Raw genomic sequence first — 22,806 nt, 5'->3', positions numbered from 1 at the left:
ATCTGAGGACTCTTTGAATGCCTTTGAACTCTGCTAAATGACTTGACCTTGCGGCTTGTGGCTGTAACTGTGTGTTTATGTATGTATGTATGCATGTATGTGTGTGTGTTTGGGTGGGTGGTCCACACGCCGTGTCATTTCTGCTTCACAGACCAGCGAGGCACAGCAGACGTTTGTGTTGACGCCTGCTTAAATTGAAAGCAAACAGCAGATTATGACAAATCTAAACATTGCTTTTATGACGCAGAGGGAGGACGGAGGGAAAAAAAACCCATCTCTCTGGATCTTTCATGCGCTGGGTTTGCTGTCTTCGTTGTCTTCACAATCACTTTGCAGTGATTCCTTATGTATTTTGTGGGTGTGTGTACGTGCATGTGTGTGTGGATGCTGCAAACCGAGGGAACAGATATTGTGACTGTTTGGGAGAAGGAAGCAGCTTGGGAAATGATTTCAACAGCTCTCATAATTAGAGGAATATCATAAATTAAACTTGTGTCTGCCGTGGCGTTTGAAGAGCACTCAAAAGTAATAAATTATGGGTCGTTAACATATTTGCATTCCGTTCATCTGGCAGCGTCAGGCGGGAACAGCTGTTTTCCACGTCTTTTGGCAGCAGCAAATACACATGGCTCACTCAAGGTGCTTTTGAGACATCGAAATGCCAGAAAAAAAGAGAAAAGTGACTTTTAAGTTGGAACACTAAGCTGCTGCTGTGTGCTCTTTCAGTGGAAATAACTTGACAGGGGAACAGCACATTAATGAAATTCTTCAAATTTGGCCTTTTTCTTTTTCAGTCTGTCTCTTGTTGTTGCCAAGCAAGTGTTTTTGTAAGCTCTAGTTGCTTATTTGTGCGTCGATGGGGTGGTTTGTTTATGTAAATCTACGCTAGGTGTGCTTGATGAGAGTACATTGGTTAAGGACGTATAGGAGACAAACATCCCAAAACATTAGAACGCAGGATGTCACCCCCCACTAGCTCTCCCATCTTCTCGCTGTGACGTGCACACACTCATGACCAGCAATGAGGTGCTCTAAAATGAAATGGCTAGGCCAGCCTGAACCCCCGGTCCACATACTGACTGCCAAGTTGGACTTTTATTCATTTATTATTATTTAAAAAAAAAAAAAAAAATCTGCCCTCCTCACTTTTCCACCTTGCTCTGTGTGAGTTGCACACAGTCACGGGCAACAACGAGGTGCTCTAAAGCAGCCACGCCAGCCCGAGTATTGTGTGGTCATATTTTCAATCAGGAAACCAGCTATCCCTCAACCGAGCGGATACTGTGCAGCGGGGAAAGGTCAACAATCATAAGTATTCCCTTTTATGGGGTAATTACGGTCTTCAAGATGTTTTTCTAACTACTTTTTGAACATTTTTATTTCCCACAAAAACATTCAGTTCTTCTTATGGTGACACAATGATGTGTTGGTTGCATTACTCCCTTGCTTCTCTTGTCACCGGGTTTTTGCCGGTAACAAAATTCCTGGCCGTGCACGGGTACTATTGCTGGTGTCTATTGAAACATGATAGCGTTAGTCACAAGGCTCTTCATCTTTGGTCATAGGGGCTTAATGGACAGGGACTCTTTTTCAAGGCGACTGTATAAGAACTTCACTGGGTTTGCTGGTCCCCCAATTGCGTCGGCATTTCTGGACAAAGAGTGTCGGACTTTGTTTTATGCTCCAAGCATTCGATAACGGGTGGAGAAAGGAAGAACAATATGAATTCTGCAAGAATTGGTAGAAGATAAGGGATTTATCGGTGCCCATGTTGATGTTCCCCCTCGCTACATGCTGCGGTATGAATAATGACTCAGCCGGGGTCAGATGCCAGTGGAGGCGTTCACCTGTATCTGATGTGTCGTATCGCGTTGCTGCCATTAATGTCCAATTTTCAATAAAATATAGAAATAGAATATCGACTGATAAGGGGAACACACCATCCAGCTTCACACCCGGCCACATAATTACCCCAATGGGCTGTGGTGAGGGATCATATCCCGGCGCGCACCGGGAGGTCAGCGGTGATAAGCGTTAGCCCAGCTCCCAACATACCGCATAATTACTCTATTGATAATTCACCAGGAGAACGGTTCCAGCCAATTGGAGAGTTGGGATTTAATAGACTGGATGGTGAAACGAGGAAGGAATGGCATAACGAGCCAGTGATGGGGGGGCAGCGTGTGTATCTGGGGCTCATATGTGGGAGCAAACAGCGAGGGCCTTTTATTAGAAATGAAAATATGTTTAGGCCATAGGGAGACCAATTTTTCCTAGAGATAATAAGGCCAATGAAATGTAAAGCTGAGGAAAGGCTTGGCATGGGGTCCGACTGTGACTGTTTATCTGTGTGTGTCCCGCATTAGCCCATTTATCCCCAACCTCAAATTAGCTAATCATTCTCCAAGGGAAAGGACTTGGTCAGGAAATTGACATTTAGCAGCACAGGCTCACTCTATTAACTACAGTAAATTTAATTTGCCACACACCCCAGAAGTGGGCTGTTTCTTCACAGGGAAAAGTGAGAGGAGGGAGACAAACAGAGACAAGAGATTGTGTTTAATGCATCTGCGGATTATGGCCGCAACTTGCTTGGCATTAAATGTAAGACTAAAGCTTGGAACACTACAATTCTGTCCTATTTTTCCCTCATGTACTGTTGATTACAAACATGCGCAGGCATTGTCAACACACAGAGTCACTCATTCCAAAGTCTGTTTGTGCCATTGATGAATTACCTCGCCTGGAGACTTCAAACCACCCAAATGCCAAATGTATTTCTTTCCCTATTCCCATTAGCCATGATTCTCAGTGCAGCCTAATGGCTGCTCTGGTACACAATGATAAACACACTCAATCGAATGTGCTGTGTTTAATGAATACTTTTACCTGTGGATCAGATGTTTGATTAAAATTGGTGCTCACTCTTGGATGTCTACTTAGGTGCATCTTTTAATGCAATTGACAAAAGGTGTGGGGATAGTAATTATACGGAAAGTAAAATTCATCAAATGACAGAATCATTAGGCGAAGTGATTCAAAGTTCAAGAAATCAATTAGTCAATAAAAAGCTAATGTTAATGACCTGTACCTGCTGTTTTCTGTTTGGATTTTCCTCCAGGTATTACAGTTCAATTCAAGTCATTAAGATTTGGAACAGTAAAACCCAATTATGTCTCGCATTTTTACAGTCACCAGTTATTTATTGTTGGTATGAAAAGTACATACCCCTGTTCAAATGCTAGGTTTTTGTGTTATAAAAAATGAGACCAAGATAAATCATTTCAAAAACGTTTTCCTGCATTAATTTGACCTATAATCTATAAAACTCAATTGGGAAAATAAGAAGAAAATGTTCGGTGGAAAAGCATACTAAGAACAGCTGAACCTTATTGAGGGTTAATCTGAGGCACTTTAAACAGTGGCAGGTGTGAGCTGACTCCCATTTAACACGAGTTTAAATGTGATTTATCAATTCTGAACACAGACAAAAGGGTTGCACACTTGTGCAACCACGTTATCGCGGTTATTTTTTACTTTCCCTCAAAAATATATATTTTTTTCAATTTGGTTGTTCAGGTTATAGGTTACATTAATGGTGGGAAAAGTGTTGAAATTATTTATCTTGGTCAAAACGTTTTACTTCCACTGGAAATAGTGTGACATCATTTAATTGCGACGTGGATGCCAATGACTTCGAGAAGGTATCCTCCATACTTATTTTTCTTGGTCTGTGGCTCTTCACCAACAAAGGTTTGTTGGAGATAGATATTTATTTATTTAGATTTATTGGTCCAAAATTGTCACTATTGTGCAATGATGGTAATAGGCATAATGCAATTACCCTCAGTTGCATTCTCTCTTTTCCCATCTTTGCACATTAGTGACAATTTTGGACTAATAAAAAGACTAGTGTCTCTACCTCCTCCCATAAGCGACCACACTAGCGCTTTTAGCATTTCTCATGCTTACCATCTTACCAGCCAGCTTTGTCACGGCTGACCGAACGTGCTTGGTGATTGTAATTTTCCCAGATGCTGGCGCTGACATCACCATGCCTCTCTAATCATCTGAATGAGCAAAGCCGGAACAGTTGTCCTTGTGTGAACGCGTTTACTGAGTTCTGTTTAAAGGTCACAGACAAATATATGCTTGCTCTACTGATAGGCCCCTAATGCAGCAATTTGGCAGAAAGGCAGTGTGAGAGAGACTTTGATACCCCAACGGAAACCTGCCAAAAAGTGCCAAGGTGTCTCCAAAATCGTGTAATATACAGCAACTTGTAAAAGTTGTGACCATGGAAACAAACAAAAAAACCTCTCCCCTACCCAACTTTACCATGTTGAGCCCTCTTTATATTTATATATAAAAAAAAAAGTCATTTGAATTATTTTTTTTTTTTTCACCATAGACTTAAGCTTTGACGATGGCTTGTTTGGTGGACATTTGTTCAAAATTGACGCCCGACTTCAGCTTCCTTCTCTAACAGAGTCTACTTGAAACGGTGCAGCTCTTCTCCAGCGATCCCAATAGTCTCCTCCGTTCCTAATTGATTGCAACAGTTGTCAGACTGTTGTCTGTTTGTATGGTGACAGGCGCATGAAGAAAATGATTAGTTTTCTGTTGGTGCAGAGACAGCTGTGGATGTCCCAAACTGCAAACTAATAAAGGAGGGGGAAAGCAATAAACCTTGTGGACAGCAGGTTTGACTGTTTTTATAGACAAATCAATAAAATGATAGACGATGGAAAATAACGGTATCTTAGCAGTTGATTTCTACTGGGGTTTCCAATCATTGCGGTCACTCTCCCACATACACAATAGCATGTGCATACTGACACAAAATCACACACTCACATTTGCTTGAGTAGAAGAAGCATGGCAAGTACTATAAAAGAAGGTTTGTATTTCTGGTCTTTATGCTGCTAACACTATCCAATACATGCATGTATATGTGTGTGTATACAACTGTGTGTGTGTCTCTTAAGTAACAGAGTAAATCTTCCGCTGTAAATCTTTTGGAGACCAGGGGGTCAGCGACGGGATCGATACTGAGGACTCGTCCTCCTCTGAGCCCACCTCTAATTGGCTATATCTCTGCAGTGTGTGTGTGTGTGCGTTTGTGTTTGTCCTTGTGTTTGATTTTATGTAACCGAGTCATTTGACCCAAACAATGAAGGATGAACACGTAGCACTTAAAGGAAGCCTTTTGGTGACAGTTACAAGAATTACATTGCCTCTATCTCCTCTCACGACTCCATGAAGACAGGTGGCCTGTCACTGCAGTCGATATAATCTAATTTTCCAGCATTTTGAAATCATGTTATCTATTTTTTTTTTTTTTTATTATATCGTCTATATGTTGTCAAAACTATTGACAGAAACCACTGAGACTATAAAAGAAAACTAGAAGTACTGTATACAGATTTACGAGCGATGTGCATCTAAAATCTACCGTGTCTTTAGCTCGTCCCATAAGATCGACCACAATCCGTTCTGTGACTACTTCGATTTAGTTGTTTCTCAAAACAAATTTGGGTTCACTTATCCATCCAGCACAGTGAAATAGTGGCTAGCATATCTGCCTCACAGTCGAGAGGTCCTGCATTTGAATCTCTCTTTGCATGTTCTCCCTGTTCTTGCTTGTTTTTGTGTTCAGGGTATTCCGGCTTTCTCCCACATTTGATTTACTGAAGACACTAAACTGTCCCATGGTGAGAATGTGAGAGAATGGTTGTTTGTGTATATGTGCCCTGCGATTGATATGATAACCATCCATCCATTTTCTATACTGCTTTTCCTTGGTTGGGTCATAACTGGAGCCTAGTCCTGCTGACTTTGGGCGAGAAGCGGGGTACATGCTGGACTGGTCGTCAGCCAAACAACCATTCAGACCCACATTCACACCTATGGACAATTTAGTGTTTAATTGACCTAAGAAGAAGAAATTTGGAATAATTCATTCCAGAGATGTGGTAACTCTTTGGTCAGCTGGTAAATTATTCCAAACTGATGGAGCTTTCAATTTAAATGCACTTTTGTTGATTCCCACTTGTCTAAAAGAGCCCTCCACCTCCTAGGTCTCATTCTCGCCAGCGGCGATCTCACAGCAGGAGCGGTAGCCGCAGTCGTCGAGGCAGCCACGGCCGCCGAAGGAGCCGAAGCAGGAATCGGACCCGGAGCAGGCATAAGGGCCGCGACCGGGATAAAGACAAGGAGAGGGACAAAGGACGAGATCGGGACAGGGAGAAGAACAAGGACAAGGCGGAGAAAATGGGGTAGGTGGTTTATATGCACGTGTATATGCAGCAGTAGACTCGCACGCGGGGTGGCTCCCATATCAGTCCTCATGGTGACGCCATAGAGGAGACAGAGTATTATAGAGGCCACATTTGAAGCTTAGCCTTCATCATCCTTCTATCCATCCATCACTCAATCTTTTTACCCATGGCTCTTTTTTCCTTCAATTTCCTTGTGATATCAAGCATCTGCCCTTCTGATAGATAATCTGATCCAGTTCCCTCTCGTAAGAGAGGATGACACGGTGATAAAGGAGTCGAAGGTTGTTCCATTTTTAGCGACTTTGTTGAAGTTTGATATCTTTAACTCAACTTTTGCCACTCGTGGTCCACCTGCAATAAGTCTTGGTTCGTAACAAGATCCTGTGCATCTCTAGTGTCTATAGTGTGTCCATCATGGGACAAAAGCTAGTAGATTGCAACCTCTCATTGAAGTCTGGAACCATGGCAAATTGTGTTGGTCACTTCACAGTTTGTCTTCTAAAGGTGGAGGAACCTTCTGCTTTAGGTCGAACTACATTAGAAATCTGCATCAGAATAACATTGTTAATACTTCTCCACAGTCACAAGCTTCACTGTAATTGGAGGCCAAGACAATATGGCTGTTCTTGTGAAAATTTAATACGAATGAAATGTAAGGCACCGTTATTAGTTGTGAACACATTTTTTGTATGTTTGCTTCAACTCTAAAATCATAAGCTGCTACTTGAAAATCATGTTTTTAAGAAAATCAGTTCCTACTCAACCCTCGTTTATTAGGGAGGATGCATTTTTATAGCATTTAATACAGTGGTTCCTTGACTTGGGAGTGACCTGACTTATAAGTTGTTTTTTTTCTTTGACTTGCAGGCAAAAAGTTGACACTTAGAGCCACCTAGTACAATCATATTGTAAAAGTGATGTACTTGGGCAAAATTTTGACTTTTACAGTGTTTGAGGTGAGGCATTTTATTATTCAAGTGGATGACAAACCTGGTGATTGAGTTTTTGAGTGACTGATTGATGCAGGACCCAAATAGTGAAGGAGCATATTTTATAGAATTAAGGTAAAAAACGAGTTTTTTTGAGTTACGAGCTATCACTTGTTCGATTTTATTTGTATTTTTATTTTTAAAAAAAAACATCTCTCGTGCTGTGAGCCAAAATTTGACTTATGAGTGAGTTTCCGATACACCGCCGATCGAGTACAGTGAGGAAAAAAAAGTTTGTCACTCACTAGGCCATGCACCTGAAAGGCACACATTGAACGGATGACAGGTTAACATGACTTTCAGCTTGTGCCATCATACAATAATTATTCTACCGCTGTATTTCTTGTGAAAAGATACTGCATTTGCAGTACTTACTCGTAATTTTTTTTTAATTATTGTAGGGCTATTGAGAATTTTCCAGCTACATGGGTGTTCATCGAGCCCAAGTAATGCCATATTGCCTAACAATAGCCCTGTTTGAAAATAATATAGGACCTTTTTTTTTTTCCACACACAGCATATGAGTTTCCCCCTTCTAAAATGACAGATTGAATGTTGATTGAAACGTGCGCACGTGTGTGTATCCGTGTGCTTAAGTGTGGATTCCATCATGTCATGCACACCATCTGCTCAGCCCCACATCAGTACTGGTAGGACGGCTGAACTCAGAAGTTAAAATCAATCTAAAGTGGGTGGTTTATGGAAATTTTGACTGTCTAACCAATCTCAATTTATTAGCAACCCTAAATACAATTTCTCTTTGGAATACAGTAGCAGATGTACAGTAACTGAGCTTTTGCAAACAGACTGTTAAAGCCAAGAGAAATGTGCACACCCACCACCCACCCAATTTGTCTTGTAGTCTGATCCAGACATTACTTTTTCTTCCTGGTACTGTGACAGTTTACATGTTATGCTCTATAAAAATATGAAAACATTATTTGTTTGTGTGCAGTTAGTTAAATATTTTTTTATTTTTTATTTATATATATATATATTTTTAAATCTTGCATACATGCAAATGAGTCGCCTTTCGGCAAAATTCGCTATTTTGAACTCAAAATAAGCCATTTCCGTGAATCGCACAGATCCAATGAGTTTGTTTGGGGGGTGCGCCGTCGCTGTTGTCACAGACTGTTTTGTACTCCTTCAGCGCTGGCAGCTACATCCATTCCACACATCCACCATCCACACACAGATGTAATTGTGAATATTACTCCGCGGCGGACTAATATGCTGGCGCATCGGGCTGAGGTTCCGCCTGTGTGCTTGGGGACCGGCTTTGGATAAATCACAGGAGTTGACGAGATCAGAAAAAACACTTCCGCCGCTTCTGCTGTGAAGAAGTAACGGTACTTTTACTCCATTACAATGATCTAAATGTTGGTCGCTACTTTTATTTATCAATTATTGCTTATTTATCAACTATTTCCTGAGCAAGACTACGACTTCGACTTCCGCATTGGCGCTGATTGCTCCAATCCAGTTTAAACGCTAGTGATGTTTAAGTCTAGTTCACCAATCAAACGACACAAGAAAGTCACATGACCTCACACAGCGTCTTCTATTGGACTTCCCGGGCATAGGTATTAAAACTAGATAAACCAGCCCGGCTGATCATCATTTCTACGTGGCGGCCGTGTTGGGAAGTTCGTCGTTACTATGAAGGCAACGGCACACAACTCGTGTTTACATTTAGACGAACAAAAACAACAGCTTTCATGTATTGTAGTATTTGTCTGGCACTGTCTGCCCAAATGTGGATATGTCAGCTCACTTATAGCTTGAGAAAGCAGTAAAATGCAGATGTTTTGTTGTAGTTTTGACTGTGCATACACACGCCCACACACAGCAAGATCAGAATTTGCATTTTATTTTGATTTTATTGATGTTCATGCTGTGGTAAAAAAATCAGAAGTTACTCAATATTTACTCAGTACTTGCATAATTATTTCACTGGGTACATTTTACTCTTAAGTAATTATTTTGGAGGACTACTTTTTACTTGAGTCAAATTATTGTCAAGTAACAGTATTCTTACTTGAGTACAATATTTGGCTACTCTACCCACCTCTGGAGCGGACATCCTCTATTGCTACTCTTATGTTTAAGCAACATTTTTGCTCATAAGATCAGCCACTGTCGTATTTGTTGCACTGGTCTTTTATATTTTCGCGTTGAGGTGCTGCGGGTCGTGGTCCTGGTTGTGGTCCCAGTGGAACAGCGAAGCACACGTAACTTGGGCGACGAGTTGATCCGTGAGTGCATCTTGAATTAATTAGGAAACGGGCCTACATTTATCTAATTAGTTTACGGATGTTAATGGTAAATATATTAAGCGACGGAGCGATGTTAGGGATTATGTCACAACACAGAATTAATTAAAAATTTAGCAATGGCCAATAAAAACAGAAAAATATTGTACTTAATATTTCCCTGGAGGCTGCATTTGGGATTAGCCTTTGAAGTTGGTAATAGTGAAAAATAAAGTGAAACTGACAATGATTGTCGTCAATTCTTTTCCAGAATGAGAGCGCTTAAAGAGGAGGATGCCATTCATGTGGCACAGCTTGAACCTGGCATCAGATGCAGGTGCAGATGTGCCTGGCTCAAGTTGGAGGCCAAAACAAAAAAGCGAAGAAAGGAGGCATAATTAATTTTAATCCTAAATTTGTACATCAACATGTACTTGAGCGTTGTAAATAATTTTTTTTCTGCGTGAAGAACATTTGTTTATTTTGCCTTATTGTACTCTTCAGTCTTCCAGATTGCTTAATTTATATTAAAATCAAAAACATTCTCTGCGGGAGCCCGGGGGAAAAAACAATTATTATTATTTTTTTTTTGTCACCTTTTTCATGCTTTTCGTGTTTGCATGTCTGATCTTGTGCTTTAGATGAAGTTCCGACTACATTTTATGACCAATTTAGGCAGAAATTTTACAAATTCCAACGCGTTCACATACTTTTTCCTACTTTATATGTTGTGTAGACACATCTGTGGTTGTGCTGAAGGTTACACATGCTACCTTGTTGAGTGGAATAATTGATACCAAATGTTAACAGACCAGCTCAGCCTGAGCTACTGTTTGACACAGAAGAAATCCCACAGTGTTTCAAATATGTAGAGCCAGCTCCTTGTGCTGTTTAATGATCACTGTCAGCTCAAGATAGCCACCACCTTGTCCTTCCCTCTTTCATTGGGTGATGGGTCACTTAAAAATGTTTTCATGTGAATCAATGGCTTTATCTGAATTCAATGCTTTGTTTTACCAACATAATTAAGATGTCATGGCCAAATGACAAACTAATTGTTCACACAAGAATTTTGTGAGAAATCCTACAAGATGTTAATTAGAATTACTATTATCATATGCTTGAAGTGGAGTATTTTCAGCAACATGACATCCCTGGGTTGCTTCGAGCTTAGTACAAATGCGTAAACCATACATTGCGGGGATTCCAAGCTGTGTGTATGTAACTAAATTTCTATGCAGTGGAATGTTTACAGTTGAATGCAGATGCTTGTTAAAACTATTGCTATAATAAAACCTTTATGAACTGTGCAAGCTTTTTTTCGTAAAATAACAGTCAGACAAGTGTAAAACTGCATGAGGAAGGCATAATGCAAAGGTGTTGAGCCTTGCGCATCTCACTTTTTTTGAATTCTTAATTGTCACAACTGGGCTTCAATGATTAACAAAAGGCGCAATGTGAACCCCCCTAAAGTTTTTCACTCTGTTATATTGCAGCCATTCGCTAAAATCATTTAAGTGCATTATTTTCCTGATTAATGTACACACAGCACCCCAAATTGCCAGAAAAAAACAAATTGTTGAAATTTTTGCAGATTTATTAAAAAAAGAAAAACTGAAATATCACACAGCCATACGTATTCAGACCCTTTTCTGTGACACACATATTTAACTCGGGTGCTGTCCATTTCTTCCTATCATCATTGAGATGGTTCTACACCTTCATTGGAGTCCAGCTGTGTTTGATTATACTGATTGGACTTGATTAGGAAAGCCACACACCTGTCAATACAAGACCTTACAGCTCACAGTACATGTCAGAGCAAATGAGAATCATGGTCAAAGGAACTGCCTGAAGAGCTCAGAGACACAATTGTGGCAAGGCACAGATCTGGCCATGGTTACAAAAGCATTTCTGCAGCCCCTAAGGTTCCTAAGAGCACAGTGGCCTCCATAATCCTTAAATCGAAGACGTTTATGATGACCAGAACCCTTCGTAGAGCTTGCCATCCGGCCAAACTGAGCAATCGGGGGAGAAGAGTCTTGGTGAGAGAGGTAAAGAAGAACCCAAAGATCACTGTGGCTGAGCTCCAGAGATGCAGTCGGGAGATGGGAGAAAGTTCTAGAAAGTCAACCATCACTGCAGCCCTCCACCAGTCGGGGCTTTATGGCAGAGTGGCCTGACGGAAGCCTCTCCTCAGTGCAAGACACATGAAAGCCTGCATGGAGTTTGCTAAAAAACACCTGAAGGACTCCAAGATGGTGACAAATACAATTCTCTGGTCTGATGAGACCAAGATAGAACTTTTTGGCCTTAATTCTAAGCGGTATGTGTGGAGAAAACCAGGCACTGCTCATCACCTGTCCAACACAGTCCCAACATTGAAGCATGGTGGTGACAGGATCATGGTGTGTTTTTTTTTCTTCAGCTGCAGGGACAGGACGACTGGTTGCAATCGAAGGAAATTCAATGCGGCCAAGTACAGGGATCTCCTGGACGAAAACCTTCTCCAGAGTGCTCAGGACCTCGGACTGGGCCGAAGGTTCACCTTCCAACAAGACAATGACCCTAAGCACACAGCTAAAATAACGAAGGAGTGGCTTCAGAACAAGTCCGTGAGTGTTCTTGAATGGCCCAGTCAGACCCCTGACTTAAACCCAATTGAGCTTCTCTGGAGAGACCTGCAAATGGCTGTACACCAACGTGCACCATCCAACCTGACAGAAATGGAAAAAAATCTGCAAGGAGGAATGGCAGAGGATCCCCAAATCCAGGTGTGAAAAACTTGTTGCATCATTCCCAAAAAGACTCATGGCTGAATTAACTCAAAAGGGTGCTTCCACTACAACCCCAATTCCAATGAAATTGGGACGTTGTGTTAAACATAAATAAAAACAGAATACAATGATTTGTAAATCATGTTCAACCTATATTAATTGAATACACTATAAAGACAAGATATTTAATGTTCAAACTGATAAACTTGATTGTTTTTTAGCAAATAATCATTAACTTAGAATTTTATGGCTGCAACACGTTCCAAAAAAGCTGGGACAGGGTCATATTTACCATTGTGTTACATCACCTTTTCTTTTAACAACATTCAATAAATTTTTGGAAGAAGAAGAAGAATCACCTTTTATTGTCATGAACATGCATGCATCCACACGAAATTTGTTCTCTGCATTTTACCCATCACAGTGAACACATACACATGTTAGTGGAACACACTGGAGCAGGGGCCAGCTGAAGCGCCCGGGGAGCATTTCGGGGTATCAGTGTCTTGCTCAACGACACCACAGCCGTGAGTCCGGGGGATGTTGGCGGATGGTCCAGTCGGGGTCTTGAACCTAGGTCCCCCACGGTGGCAGGAGATGATCTTAACCATTGGGCCACGGCTGCCATGGGAACTGAGTACACTAATTGTTGAAGGTTTGTCGATGGAATTATTTCCCATTCTTGCTAGATGTCCAGCTTCAGCTGTTCAACATTCCGGGGTCTCCGTTGTTGTATTTTACGCTTCATAATGTGCCACACATTTTCAATAGGAGCCAGTCTAGTACCAGCACTCTTTTACTACGAAGCCACGCTGTTGTAACACGTGCAGTATGTGGTTTGGCATTGTCTTGCTGAAATAAGCAGGGGCGTCCATGAAAAAGACGTTGCTTGGATGGCAGCATATGTTTCCCCAAAACCTGTATGTACCTTTCAGCATTAATAGTGCCTTCACAGATTTGTAAGTTACCCATGCCATTGGCACTAACACAGACCCATACCATCACAGATGCTGGCTTTTGAACTTTGCGTCCATAACAGTCCGGATGTTTATTTTCCTCTTTGGCCCGTAGGACACGACATCCACAATTTCCAAAAACAATTTGAAATGTGAACTCGTCCGACCACAGAACACTTTTCCACTTTGCTTCAGTCCGTCTGAGATGAGCTTGGACCCAGAGAAGCCGGCGGCGTTTCTGGGTGTTGTTGATGAATGGGTTTTGCTTTGCATAGAATAGTTTCAAGTCGCACTTACGGATGTAGCGCCGAACTGTATTTACTGACATTGGTTTTCTGAAGTGTTCCTAAGCCCATGTGGTGATATCCTTTACGCATTGATTTCGGTTTTTGATGCAGTGCCACCTGAGGGATCGAAGGTTACGGGCATTCAATGTTGGTTTTCGGCCTTGCCGCTTACATGCAGTTATTTCTCCAGATTCTCTGAACCTTTTGATGATATTATGGACCGTACATGATGAAATCTCTAAATTCCTTGCAATTGTACGTTGAGGAACATTGTCCTTAAACTGTACGACTATTTTCTCACGCACTTGTTCACAGAGAGGTGAACCTCACCCCATCTTTGCTTGTGAATGACTGAGCAATTCAGGGAAGCTCCTTTTATACCCAAACATGGCACCCACCTGTTCCCAATTAGCCTGTTCACCTGTGGGATGTTCCAAACAGGTGTTTGATGTGCATTCCTCAACTTCCTCAGTCTTTTTTGCCAACTGTCCCAGCATTTTGGAACGTGTTGCAGCCATAAAATTCTCAGTTAATGATTATTTGCTAAAAACAATCAATTTATCAGTTTGAACATTAAATATCTGGAAATTTGTAGTGTATTGAATTAAATATAGGTCGAACATGATTTGCAAATCATTGTATTCTGTTTTTATTTTAACGTACCAACTTCATTGGAATTGGGGTTGTAAATACTGAGCAAAGGGTCTGAATACTTATGGCTGTGTGATATTTCAGTTTTTCTTTTTTAATAAATCTGCAAAAATTTCAACAATTCAATTTTTTTTCTAGTGACCTAGTGAATGACCAGCAGAGAGCTGGGACCAGAGTAATAAAGGCTACTATCAGTAACACACTGCGCCACCAGGGACTCAAATCCTGCAGTGCCAGACGTGTCCCCCTGCTTAAGCCAGTACATATCCAGGCCTGCCTGCTAGAGAGCATTTGGATGATCCAGAAGAGGATTGGAAGAATGTCAGATGAAGAAACCAAAATATAACTTTTTTTGGTAAAAACTCAACTTGTCGTGTTTGGAGGAGAAAGCATGTTGAGTTACACCCAAAGAACACCATACCGACTGTGAAGCATGGGGCTAAACATGCTTTGGGGCTGTTTTTCTGCAAAGGGACCAGGACGACTGATCCGTGTAAAGGAAAGACTGAATGGGGCCATGTATCGTGAGATTTTGAGTGCAAACCTCCTTCCATCAGCAAGGGCATTGAAGAGGAAACATGGCTAGGTCTTTCAGCATGACAATGATCCCAAACACACCGCCCAGGCAACAAAGGAGTGGCTTCGTAAGAAGCATTTCAAGGTCCTGGAGTGGCCTCGCCAGTCTCCAGATCTCAACCCCATAGAAAATCTTTGGAAGGAGTTGAACATCTGTGTTGCCCAGCGACAGCCCCAAAACATCACTGCTCTCGAGGAGATCTGCCTGGCGGAATGGGCCAAAATACCAGCAACATTCTGTGAAAACTTTGAGAGACTTACAGACTTACAGAAAAAGTTTGACCTCTGTCATTGCTAACAAATGGTATTAGTATTGGTAGTATTGAGATGAACCTTTGTTATTGACCAAATACTTATTTTCCCACCATAATTTGCTAATCAATTCTTTAAAAATCAGACAGTGATTTTATGGATTTTTCTTTTCTTCTTCTCATTTTGTCTCACATAGGTGAGGTATACCGATGGTGAAAATTACAGGGATCTCTCATCTTTTTAAGTGGTAGAACTTGCACAATTGGTGGCTGACTAAATACTTTTTTGCTCCACTGTACGTTTGGGCCTGCCAGGTCTGGGCCTGCCAGGTCTTCCCCCACAATCGGAGCCAACTCACCACCAGGTGGTGATCAGTTGACAGCTCCGCTCCTCTCTTCACCCGAGTGTCCAAGACGTGCGGCCGCAAGTCCGATGACACGACAACAAAGTCAATCATTGAACTGCGACCTAGGGTGTCCTGGTGCCAAGTGCATGTGTGGATACCCGTATGCTTGAACATGGTGTTCGTTATGGACAATCCATGGTGAGCACAGAATTCCAATAACAGAGCACCACTCGGGTTCTGATCGGGGGGGCCTTCCTCCCAGTCACGCTCTTCCAGGTCTCACTGTCATTGCCCACATGAAGGCGGAGAGAGGCTACCCCCTAGAGCCTTGTACAGGTCCTCTCTAGAGGACTGGTACCAGAGCTCAAGCCATGTGTGGAGGTGAGCCCGACTATATCTCGTCGTAACTTCTCGAACTCACACACAAGCTCGGGCTTCTTCCCTGCCAGAGAGGTGACATCCCATGTCCCTAGAGCCAGCTTCTGTAGCCGGAATCGGATCGCCAGGGTCCCTGCCTTCGGCCACCGCCCAGCTCACACTGCACCCGACCCCTATGTCCCCTGCCACAGGTGGTGAGCCTATGGGAAGGGGGACCCACATTACTCTATCCGGCCGGGGATAATGGGTGCAGGTCCGGCCACCAGGCGCTCGTCTTCGACCCCAGCCTCCAGGCCTGGCTCCAAAGGGGAGCCCCGGTGACCCGCGTTCGGGCAAGGGAAAACGTCTTCTTGAATTCTTTAACATCATAGGGGTTTTGAGAGCCGTGCTTTGTCTGGTCCCTCACTTAGGACCCGTTTGCCATGGGTGACCCTGCCAGGGGCATAAAGCCCCAGACAACTTAGCTCCTAGGATCATTGGGACACACAAACCCCTCCACCACGATAAGGTAACGGCTCAAGGAGGGGGATATTTGTCATATATTAGGGATATAAACTTGGCATTTCTTGTGACTATCAAAAACATAATGCATTTATAAAAAAAAAAAAAAAAAAAGAGGAACACTAGTTTGTCATCGTTATAAAGGCACAATTTTATCCAACTGTGGTATCTCAGTCGGAACACTATGGGGCACTGCGCAAAAGTCATCAAAAAGAGGCGAAGAAGAATGTAGCTTCTTGTCGAATGTAAGCTAGCTATATGTTGATCGGTAAATAAAGTGAATTAAAAAAAGAAATACACTGACTATACCAAACTGTAATGAACAGGAAGCCCAGACTGGCCCGCCGTGTATTTGCGGAATTGCTCACAAAGCTAGCTGCTAATGCTAATGAAAACGAAGATACGTGACATCAAGCTGCGCGATTCCCACAATGTCGATTTAAAACAAAATGTCGATTTAAAAACAAACAAAAATAAATATCTTTTTTAAAATAAAATCGTTATTTTAGGTAGTGTCTGAAAGAGTGACCTCAATATCGCTACTTGAGCGTGCCCATCAGGGTGTTAACAGTTAAAAGAAATAAGCTCTAATAAACTTTAGTATAGTGGGACACTTCCACTTGTGTGTTCCCTTTTCAAGTCAATGGGCTTGAGTCTGAGTGAAGTCACGTGTCATTGCTGTTGACAAGTCGAGTTGAAAGTCTTGTGACAATTTCTCAAGTCGAGTCTAAAGTCATCAAATTCATTACTCCAGTCCAAGTCATGAAACTCATCTCCATACCTTTGGCTAACGGTTAGCCAGTTAGCAACCATCCTCTAACCTGAGCTCACAACAGCCAACTCTACACTCTCATTCACTGATTCCCAGGCCAGGCCCCGCCTTTTAAAGCCACATTCGATTATTCAATTTACTTATTCAATCAATAGAAAAATAGCTGTAGCCCACTCATGTAAAATGTTAACTTGTCTAACAAAACTATATAAACTGTAATAAAACAACACCTAACAAATGACAATACTTATTGTCCACTTTATGTAACTTCCAGGGTGCATTCTTCTCGTCTCATATTCTCATAATGGCCCTTGTTGAGGCTTCCCCTTCCTTTGAAATAAGAGTTTCCAAAAGTCAAAGCAAAATGTTCATAGTTAATCTTGTGTGGCTTGTTGAGCGGAGGTCCCAAAGTGGTTAGGTTATTTTCAAGATTAAATTTTCATTCTGACATTATGGGCAATTTCTTTTAAAGGAATAGCAGTCCAGACTGTTTATTTGCTACCATTACATATATTGCTTTTCTTTGATCCCTATCAAGAAAACAAATAAAGCTATCAAAGAAAATGTTAAGCCAGGCTACTTTATCTATTTTCTTATTTAGGCTTCAATATCCTTCAGCATTGATAGGAATCTCTCTTTATCTCTGACCCCGCTTTAGCCTGTCTTTTTTTGAGCGCACATATGAACTTCTGAGGTGTGTGTGTGTGTGTGTGTCCACCTGTGACAGGCTTTAATACAGTTCAAACTGCCTATCCTGCCGTGTGGCCATACGTCATTGACTTTGACTGTATAGTGGAATGATTGCTGGTAACAGTTTACATCGTGGACTGGTTTCCTTGCCGACCACATTCACCAGTTTTCTTGATCGATTCAGGAATGTTTTAAATGATACATATGCATTAAAACAGTTCCCAGGTACTTATGAACATGTCTGTAACACGCTTTTGTCAAAAATATTTTAAGGATACACTTTAAAAACCTGGTTTGTTGTCTTGCTGAAGCAGAGCCCAGAGGGTGTGGGGGAGGGGAGCATTTTAACAACAAATGTATTGTCTAAGAATTTTTCTTTAGTTGATTTCGGACATTTTTGATGTGCTGAATCCAAATATCGCATTGGTTTGCTCAATCAGGTCAATCTTTTGAACTATGGCCACGTTTTTGTTTACATGTACAGTTAGTTTTGCTTTCGCAGTTTAAATAAATGGAGGTTCATGCCCTGAATTTTGAACAATGTAACATTCAATTTACAGATGCTTACTTTTGTCAACATCTACTATTCAATTTACAGTAAGCCAAGTGTGTAACATTTGATTAATAAACTGTTAACAACTTGGCAATAAAAATGTGACCTGAACAAGACGAACAGTTGTCATTTTTGGATTCAGTGATGCACAATATTTTCTAAATAGTTTTTTTTTGTAGCCCAGTGTAATCGATCTATCATTTTGTGTGAAGCAGTTGGTAGATGACAAAGAGGAACAGGAATGAAGTGTCCACTGACCAATGACCAATATGAGGGATTGCGTGACATCGCGTGCGATGGCTGCAAGCTAAAATTTGACTGTGAACAAAAATCTTATGTTTTCGAACAGCTGTTAAAGAATAACAGCATGATGCCAGCTATAGGAAGTTGAGCTACATCCATGCAGACCTCCGCTATGGCACAACTCCTCCAGACTGCTTCTGTCCCGCTAAAAATGTGATTTAAAAATTTTTTTTTTAATTGATTGTTAATTTTTCCTTTCGTCAATCTAGGAAACATTGTCAAATGCCCAGCCCTATTGGCTATTCCCAGAGCTGCGTCATAAAGCTGCATTTACTCTGTTACATTTACTCTATTAACATTACCCATTCCTATTTTATATTTTTGTCTGTTTGACATTCATGCGCTATTTAAAAATATGTAAATCATAAGTTACTCACCAGTTACTCAGTACTTGTAGTTATTTCACGGAAGTACATACTTGAGTAATTATATGACTACTATATACTTTTACTTAAGTCATATTGTTCTAACTACTCTTAGTACAATTTTTGACAAGTCTACGCACCTCTGGCTATTACCAAAATTTGCTAAAGCAAAATTGAGCTACATTCATTTGCTATTATAATAATAATTCAAGAAAATATTATTCTAAATATAAAGGAAAGTCCATCCTGTTATCGCATGAATTTACATACTTTCCATAACCGAACTTTAACATTAAGTGATCAATTTTAAAAGTGCTTTATTTAAAAAAATTGATATTAAACTTTTTTTTGACTCCCCTCCAAATGCAGCCGGTCTGTCTGTGGGCCTTGTCAGGTCGTTATCGCCAGCCTAACCCTGGATGACATAGACATTTCTCACATGCCTCCATGGGAGATGAGGAGGCTGACAAATGCTCCTTTAGGTGAAGAAAGACAGCTGACAGATGTGAAATGTTTGAGGAATATTTTAAAACAAGAATTGCAGCTGTGCATCTTGTATGCACCTGCCACCTTGTCTTCTCCCTCATTTCCTCTCCTCTCTGTCTAATGGTGATGTTGGGGGTTTGGGTCTTATTTTAAACCCCCGTGATCCTTGTCACTGACTCACAAACATGCACACACATGCACATACACAAGCTCTTTTACATGCAGGTTTCCTTGCTGGGTGGGAGGAAAGGAACGAGGCAATGCCATGGCGGGGGGATCAGAAGCTTTTTAAGTCTGTCAGGATGAAAGAAGGGTGGGGGTCTCAGAGTCGGCACTCTGACAACCCACTCCGTTGTGCTTTGCGCTGTTGTCGTCATTAAACATTTAGCACTCCTCTAGTATGACAGCAGGCAACTTGGTGCTTCGGCGGCATGTTTTAATGCAAAATTCATTGAAAACGACAAGGTCTTGTTAAGAGATCTTGTTTCTTTTCACCAGTGGCAAAGAGTAAGTGGGTGATTGTAGGTATGTGTGTAAGTGAGGGTGTGTGTATTTAGCAGACGATTGTGCAGGGTTAGGAGGTGAGCTGTGTTTTGTTTTCCCCTGGCGCTGTATTTGTTGATGCTGTAAAAAAAAAATTCACTTCATTGATGGATTCTCTGCAAAAATCACTTTCGAACTGTTAATTAATTGTGTTGCCGTTATGCTTAGGCCAAATTATTCTGCAATTTGTGGACTTTCAAGTCATGTCACATTTATTTATATTGTCTTTAAGAGTCTCAAAGGGCTTCACAGGCCCACAGTTTACACATATCACTGACATCACCTTGTCTAGACCCCCTATCTGGGTGGGGGGGAATAAACCTTGATAGGGATCTGCGATCTCAGATGAAGTAATCCCCCTTCCAGGATGACCAGGGTGCTAGAGATGCCAAGTGGGCAACATTAATCATGATACAATGCAATTTTAGTTTAAACCGCATGAGAGACCTTTAAAGGAAATCAAGTGGTAGTAGATGCAGTAGAAGTGGAAGTAGAAACTTCTGGGGAAGAGATTCTCTTCAGAACCTGGCCCAATTGGTTGATGCAGTTTCCTCCATAGCAACAGCATCATTTGGCTCATACCCTGCTCTCCAAGCAGGAGAGGAGGGGGAGGAAATAGGAGAAGAGGCAGTAAAACAGGCCAAAATCCAGATGCCAAGGGTTTAATGCAGGACGAAAGACTAGTTGCATACAAGGTGTGGTTTAATTAAATGCATGAGTGTAGAAATAGGTGTTAAGTCGAGGTTTTCAACATTTACGAGGTAGCGGCTCTAATTTCCACAGGTAGGGCATTCCAGAGTACTGGATCCCCAGTAGAGAATGTTCTTGAACCTGCTTTCCTATATTTATGTATAAGCCCTTTTCACACTGCCTTTCAGTCAAATTGGCGCATCAGACATGTAACAGAGATGGCTTTAATTTGCCAATAGACCTTTTAACCATGACATCACACTTACTTCTGGGTGGCAAAAAAGAGAAGAGTTATTTGACAAAAGCAGAGAGATTGAGAAAAAAGCATTAATGGCTTAAATGATGAGTTCAGCCTTTTTCGATAGGGCCATACTTTGTGTGACCTAACCCCTGCCATAATTTACATTTTTACATAATTTTAAGTAAGTTGATTCAAAAATAGACGTAATGGAAATTCAGACAGAGTGAACATGATCATTGAGGGACTGGCTAATTAATAATTGGCTTTGCTCAAATTAATGGCACAGATGTGCTATTTACATCTTCCACTCGCCTTATCCTCCTCACCCACAGGTTTCACTAGGTTAATTTGTTTTTTTGGACCCCAACTAAATCTTTTGGGGCATACAGTGTCTTGTGCTGCAACTCCAAACACAATAAGTTTTTGTCATTGTTTCAGATCAGGTCAGCGGTAGTCGACACAGAAGTACCCTGGAGCCTATTGTTTACAATCATTATGAAAAGGCCAGCGCCTTTCAGAAAGAACTTAACGAAAAAGGCCATTGTGCCTGTTTCACAGCTTTTGCAGGTTCCCGCATTCAGATAATTAGATGCAGGGCAATGTCAACATGACAAATGCTTTCAACAGCAGTGGGTCTTGAATGTTAAACTCTCTCGTTTTGGGTTTCCCTCTGACCGCCTCTATCGGGAGCTGCTAAATTTGCGGGTAGACAACCCCCATCCCACATTAGTAACTTACACAAAGGACAGTGAGGTGGGAAAAAGCTGTCCCATATAGTGCTATCCCTTCTGGGTTGCCATTGGATACTACTGGAAATGCATTCTATACTACTAAATTAGACCAAATATTTTTGTGATCTGGCGGCACGGTGGACAACTGGTCAGCACATCTGTCTCACAGTTTTGAGGACCAGGGTTAAAATCCAGCCTTGCCTGTGTGGAGTTTTCACGCTCTTCCTGTGCCGGTGTGGGTTTTCTTCGGGTACTTTGGCTTCCTCTTACATCCCGGAAACACGCATGGTAAGTTAATTGGAGACTCTAACTTGTTCGTAGGTGTGAATGTGAGTGCGAATGATTGATTCTTTATATGTGCCCTCCGATTGGCTGGCGACCAGTTCACGGTGTACCCTGCCTCTCGGCCACTGGGCGCTAGGATACACGCCAACGCGCCTGCGACCCTAGTGAGGAGAAGCGGTATGGAAAATGGATGTATGGATCTTTGTGATCTAAGAAGTACATGGAGGTATACTTGCACTTACAATGGGTACATAGATAGTCGGGTTTTATTAGGGACACCTGCCCAATCAGATAAGCACATTTTCCAAAACTTGTTTAGCTTTAAATGTTGACCAAATGCAGTTATGCCACTTTAAATAACATGTCGTGAATTTCGCCTAATGAAAAGCATGTAGTGCAGTATTACAGTACAGTAATACAGTATTTTCATGTTCACATTTGTGCTACAATACCGTAAAGGAATAAAGCATCTGTGCAGTCATTGTCTTTAATTTCATGGCATGTATAAACAAGTGTGTGGCTGCACCTAAGCACATGACATAGCATACTGTTATTCTTCACCTATTGTTGTGATCCTTTTCCCAACATCTGGGGGAAAAGGATCACTTGAGTTACACTCAAGTGAGCAGATGGCTGTTTGTCAACACAAAAGGAGAGAAATTAAACGGGGCATATATCAATAAATACTACAGTGGTAAGGACTTTGATCTTTGTAGAGGAGTTTACTAAGGTTATGATTTCCATCGAATGTTTGAGTTTAGATGGCCATTTCAAAGCCGCATTTAGCTTGTCTTTCTAATGTGTCGATGGGAGGTTGATGGCTACGTCACCTACGACATCATGCCAGCATGATAACGTGTAACCCAAGAATGAATCCCACGAAACATGGGAGAAGGAA

General features: G+C 41.5%; 1 protein-coding gene across 2 annotated transcripts in view; it reads left to right on the top strand.

The window, feature by feature from the left end:
* The window catches only part of rsrc1 (arginine/serine-rich coiled-coil 1), a 215,096-nt gene that overhangs the window by 39,881 nt on the left and 152,409 nt on the right, over positions 1–22,806 (top strand). For both annotated transcript variants that reach the window (XM_061681559.1, XM_061681558.1), the window contains one exon: positions 6,081–6,278. In XM_061681559.1, the coding sequence (XP_061537543.1) occupies positions 6,081–6,278 (198 nt within the window). The remainder of the gene's footprint in view (positions 1–6,080; positions 6,279–22,806) is intronic.

This window comes from Phycodurus eques, chromosome 7 (genome assembly GCF_024500275.1).
Source record: "Phycodurus eques isolate BA_2022a chromosome 7, UOR_Pequ_1.1, whole genome shotgun sequence".
In the NCBI taxonomy this organism is placed as follows: Eukaryota; Metazoa; Chordata; class Actinopteri; order Syngnathiformes; family Syngnathidae; genus Phycodurus; species Phycodurus eques.
Note: the sequence above shows the minus strand (reverse complement) of the source record. Positions and strands in the feature narration are given on the sequence as shown.